Raw genomic sequence first — 5,749 nt, 5'->3', positions numbered from 1 at the left:
AACTTAAGTTAGGCTTTCCCAAAAAAATGTTGGAAAAGTTGTTGATTTTGGGCTTCAGTTGTCCTTTAATGGTGGTCTGAACTGGCACGTCATATAAGAGGCATGCCTGTCATTTATAGTTATTGAGAGTCCTGCCTAAAAATATCAAAGTAAGATGAAAGATACAAAATAATATGTAAACTTACCTACTTGTGGTGCTGGGCACAGACAAGAGGTGAGGCACCATATGATGGTGCCTTGTAAAATGCTTGTCAGCAGACTTTTCAAGTCTCCCATTCTGGTAATAGAAACTTCTAGCTAGTTTATGGATATTTTAACAGCATCATGGTTCCTGCCAAGACACATTTGTACATTTGTTTCAATTTTACAGACACCTGGAACATGATGAGAGGCAAAGGAGAAATTAAAATGGGCAGCGGAAGCAAGCAGATGGCGCAGCAAACGCATCAAACAAGGAATCTTTGAAGTACGGGAATTTAAGATGTGAACGACAGCTTCGTTGTCATATCGAAACAACACATGCTTCCTAGACCATTGAGGACCCCATATGCGAGCAGCCAACACCACGGGAAACAGTTCTTTATAAGCAATTGATTGGCACGCCTGGGATGAAACCCAAGACCCATTAAACCATGCTCCTTGGAAGAAGGCACCAAAACCTATGGACCCTGAAGCATCAGAAGTCACCTTGAGGTCAGGAGTAGCAGACATGCTGGGAAAAAGCCAAAAACAAACACCATGCCAAGAAGAGAGGAACTGGTGCCACCACTGAAGGTCCAACTTAAACTCAGAATTTAGGCGGATGGGATGATCATCCCGGCAAAAGCAGCGGAGCAAGTTGATCATGCAGCGTAAAAAGGTGCAGGCAGGCCAGACCACCTTGGCAGCGTGATGAAGATGACCGATGAGGGACTCTAATTGATTCCTGGTGCACCAGCAACGGGAGAGCCACAATGTAATCAGCTGCTGTAATGCCACAAACTTGTCGGCCAGGAGGCGTGCGACCTGTTCATTTGAATCAAGTTCGATACCCAGTACCACCAGAACCGAGGAAGGCCCTAGACACTTATCGGGGTGAAGAGGGAGCCCTAACGAATTGCACACAGTAACTGACGTGTCCAAATTACGAGCGCATTGGTCAGAATTGGGAGGACCGGGGGTGATGAAGTCGTCTAAATAATGCAGCAAATCAGGGACATTGTGGAAATGGATGAGGATCCATTCTGCCATATCTGCCACTGAATTGAAGATGTGGGGGGTAGAGCGGATACCAAAGGGAAGGGCTAAGTCTACATAGAACTGATTCCGCCACCGCATGCCCAGGAGATACCGGTCCGAGGGGTGCACTGCAATGTTGCGATAAGCGGCCTCCTCGTGAAACTTTGCCATCAGAGCCCCACGGCCAAACTTGGAGACCATAGAAATAATCTGGTCAACCGTAATGTATTGCAGGGCAAAATCCTCAGGGTTGATGCCATCATTGACACTGAGCCCTCCTGGAGATGACAAATCGACAATGAGCCTCCATTTACCAGGTTGCCCCCGCTTTGGGGTCACTCCAAAGCTACTCACTTGGAGGTTGGGTAAAGGTGGGGACGGAAAGGGGCCAAGTACCCTTCCAAGAGACACTTCATTGACCACGTACGGATGAATGACCTCAGCATGCTGATCGGCTGAGGGCTTATTCTTTTTGGCAGACTTAAGCTTCCGAGAATAATCAAAACCAAGCCTAAAACCACTACGGAGACCATCCAAAACAAACCTCACAGCAGACTGGTCAGGATGGCTAGCGAGCTTGCGGGCAAATACCTGTGCCTTTAAAGGACTCACCATGGAGACTAGACGAGAAACAAGGGGCACTGGAAGAGGAACGTAAAATAAGCAAATTCGTATGGGGAAGGAGAACGAATATTTAATAGAATAAAACATAACAATCACACTACATTAGAAGAATGTAATAACAAAATAAGGACTCGGCAAATCAACATGTATGAGAAACAAACAAAAGTCAATGTCAACTAGGTCTACTACAGAACACGTCAACTACAGGACAAGCTCCCTCAACTTGGCGGGGAACGAATCGTCCTCAAGCAATTATTGGCGACGTGACTTGAAACTGGAGGATGGTGAGCTTGATCTCCGCTTGCCGTCAGACCTTGAGGGTTTCTCCGGGCGACAATCTGAGGAACGATGACCGCCAGCACAAGTGCTACAACGATGCGCGTACCGGCACAACATGTACGGGGCTGTGCAATGGCCCTTGTTCCAAGACATGCAAACGATCCGCGAGGAGCTCAAACCCACTGGTTCCAAAGAATCTGATGGGCGGCCATGGGCTGAAGAACCAGCTGCATGGAAATTGAATAGCTGGGCATCCACAACCGACCAATCCGTGAGCTCAGAAGCCGCTGAATGCTCGCGGCAAGCCTGATCGTAAGAAAACCAAACGCGAGCGTTGAAGTGACGATGAGTGTGCAAAATCAGGAGCGGGCGAAGCTGGAGGAGCTGAAACAGCACCACTAGACGGCACCGGATGAGCCGATGAAGCAGCAAAATGAGACTGAACCGCGGCCTGAACTGCTTGGGAAATGAAAGCAGCAAGTTCCAGAGAAAAAGGCACAGTTGAACCAGGAGAAAGTCTGCTTGAAGTAGACACACTCGGCGCCAGAGCATGGCTCGCAGAAGACGACCTATTGCCTGGTGGAGTGGAGATCGGTGCAGCCACGGACCATGGAATTCCGAACAAAGCCGCTTCCTGACTGGTATTCGTTTGGCGAGAAGTCATGACTCCGGTCGGAAAGCAAAAGCACTCAGCTACAGCAAAAAGGCACTCAGCTATGGCAGACAAAGGCGAACGAGAACGTAGCTGGAACGCAATACAAATGCCCCAGCAACAAACCCTGTAAAAGCGAACCCTCCGCGCATGGCTTTTTGCGGACTGCCGCTGACTGCATTCACTCAAGTTTAACTTCGCCTAAATTACATTCAGCCACATTTAATTAAATACCTTAATTATATTTTATGGATATTTTAACAGCATCATGGTCAGAGTAATAGACGCTAATTACAGTATTCTCTATGATGTCAAATTTTGTTGTTTTTAGGTAAATTTGGTCAAGTATGTTTCCTGATGAGACAAAAGTTGGACTTTGTACAAACTGTGAATAATCTAGAGAAGTCATTAAAGATTTTAGCGGTCTAATACTATCGTCATTTAAGTAATTGATATTGAAATCACCAAGAATCATGTCGGTTGGATAAGTGCCAAGGATATTTCGTAGATGGCTTACATACTGGATTATATTTGAGTTGTTCTTTCGGTAAAGAAAAAGCACTGTAAAATTGGGACACATATTTGTAGATGTATTCATAATTATTACAAATTTCATTGCATTTACTTGTGGAAAGTATTCATGTTCCTTAGTTTTTATTGATCTTCTGGTACACAGTGCCAAACTTAAATCTATCAGTAGGATGATCTTGCCTATAGAGAGTGAATGGTAGTAAATGAGATTTTATGTGAGTATCATTGCTATGAGGTGCAAGTTGTGTTTCTGTCAGTGCAATTAGATCACTGTTCTTTATGTTTGTATCATATTTGATATCTACACTATGTTTTTTGAGTGATTGTATGTTTAATAGACATATAGTGAGCATTGCATTGTCCTTATATTTTTCACTAGTTTCCATGGTTTTTGAGATTTCTCGCAGACGTCTATATTCTTCATGTACCCGAAAATCTGCCTTCACATGTTTGCTGTTAACATTTCCTAGAATGTGAATACCATTTAAAGAGGTCGCTCGGCTCAGTGCAACATACACCTGACCATAATTGAATGATCTCTGTTTGACCAACTCAAAACTAATGACGAGACTGTTAAGCGACAATCCTTGTACTTTGTGAATGCTGACAGCGTAAGCCAATGTTAAAGGGAATTGCACTCTCTGAATTTCAGGAGAAGACGGTTTATTTGGATGTATTTTGATTTTTGCTAGGACAGGTTCTATTGGTACAACTCTGTTTTGTCGCACAAAACTGCTAGTACTCTTTTGAATTAAATTGTTGCCAGCTTTGACATCATCAAATTTTATATAAATAATGGTGGGTTTTTTGTCATTGTGATTTACTTCAATTTTAACAACAGTTCCTAGTTGACCATTTATAAGTCTATCTGCAATATCAATGTTATTGGTTAACATAACTCTAGCAGATTCCTTTATACAGATATTAGTATCAAGTCCACCAGTTTCAGACCTGGGTCTAGCTAAAATTCTGTTTATATCTTGTTGTGATACATTAGGAGGGTACTGATCTGTGGCTTTAAGGTAAAACAACTTTGCAGGTATTTGATGCAATTTCATTTCGTTGTGTCGATTGACTGGATTATTTTCAGCCCAGATGTGAAGAGCATCTGATGGGTAATTAACATCTGATGGCTCTGTAGATCTAGATTGAATGCACTTGATATCTTCCTCAGTTTGACTTGCTGTGCGGAACCTATTCAGAAGTTCAGCAAATGGTTGGTCATCCTTCTGCCTCATGATATCAACAAGCTCTATCATTGTGAATAGGTGCCATGAGTGATACAAATTAAACAAATCATTTTTGTAATTTGCAAAGACAGGTTTCCTTCGTATTGGTGGAAGTTGATACATGTCACCAATAGCAACAATGCTAATGCCTGCAAACAGGTGAACATTTGATGTGTCAAAAATTTCTTTTGGTCTTTGGTGGACATGAAGCAAAGTAGTGTTAGCAACCATAGAGATTTCATCTATTACGATCAACTTGAGGTCAGCTAGTAACATTCTCATCTGTGTTTTCTTTTGGTCAGACAATGCACGTAAATTATCACCTGTTTCTTTGGGAATTGCCAAGGCAGTGTTTATCGTTGTCCCATCTATGTTAATAGCAGCAACTCCAGTAGGTGCCATTAAAAGAACTGTAGGTAATTCAGGATTCATAGGAGAATGTCTAAAGGTCTTTGTGACAGTGTGGTAGATTGTATGAATCAAGTGACTTTTACCAACTCCCGCTCCACCAGTTATAAATAAATTTATTGGTTTTACTTCTTCAGGTTTTTGACTATTCATGTTTTTCATTTTACTTCTACACCAAGTGAGAATTATATCATAAGCACAGTGCTGTCTTTCAATGATCTAACACACTCCCATAGTTTATCATCACTAATTTCCGTTGGCTGGTGGTATGATGTTATTCCAAGGTTTGAATGATTCTCAGTTTCTGATGATGAAACAAGATGTGTAGGTGATTGTTCATTAAATGACTCGTTTGGTGCTGAATCATCGTGTTCTTCAGATTGTAAATCTTTATTTTCTTGGTCATTCATAGAATTTTAGCTGGAGTGGATGATATTGCCCTGGTTATTTCGAAAAAAATCAAGTGCTTCTGTAACAGCATCAGCATCAGGCTCAAAATTCTCTCTGTTTCGTTCTACTACAGCTTGTACTTCATGTTCATAGAATTTAGAAGCATATGTTTGATCACTTCCTAAAAGACTTGTTTCATCTCTCCATGGATAGTAAAGCATCAGGAGATGATGAAAATACAGTTCGGGTTCTTTTGCTTTGTTTGGCTTGTGATATCTTATAACAGCTTTTACTTTTCTACACTTCATAACTTCATGCGTATTCATTAATCTTATTTTGTCTGGAGGAGACGTATCAGGATCACAATTGGATGTAATTCAATGACATCGTCAGTTAAAAGCTCAGGTTGAGGATCAGC

The 5,749-nt window shown here is 42.0% G+C and overlaps 2 protein-coding genes across 2 annotated transcripts; both read right to left on the bottom strand.

The window, feature by feature from the left end:
- Window positions 1–297: 297 nt before the first annotated feature.
- LOC138005511 (uncharacterized) lies at window positions 298–1,833 on the bottom strand. The gene has a single exon (XM_068851728.1). The coding sequence runs from the start codon at window positions 1,831–1,833 to the stop codon at window positions 298–300; it is 1,536 nt and encodes a 511-aa protein (XP_068707829.1).
- A 1,587-nt stretch (window positions 1,834–3,420) lies between these two features.
- Window positions 3,421–4,542, bottom strand: LOC138005510 (ATP-dependent DNA helicase PIF1-like). Its single transcript, XM_068851727.1, has one exon. It carries the CDS (start codon window positions 4,540–4,542, stop codon window positions 3,421–3,423), a length of 1,122 nt encoding a protein of 373 aa, XP_068707828.1.
- Between the last annotated feature and the right edge of the window lie 1,207 nt (window positions 4,543–5,749).

This window comes from Montipora foliosa, chromosome 6, assembly GCF_036669935.1.
Source record: "Montipora foliosa isolate CH-2021 chromosome 6, ASM3666993v2, whole genome shotgun sequence".
Classification (NCBI taxonomy): Eukaryota; Metazoa; Cnidaria; class Anthozoa; order Scleractinia; family Acroporidae; genus Montipora; species Montipora foliosa.
The sequence above is the reverse complement of the archived record's forward strand: the minus strand, read 5'-3'. Positions and strand labels throughout refer to the sequence as shown.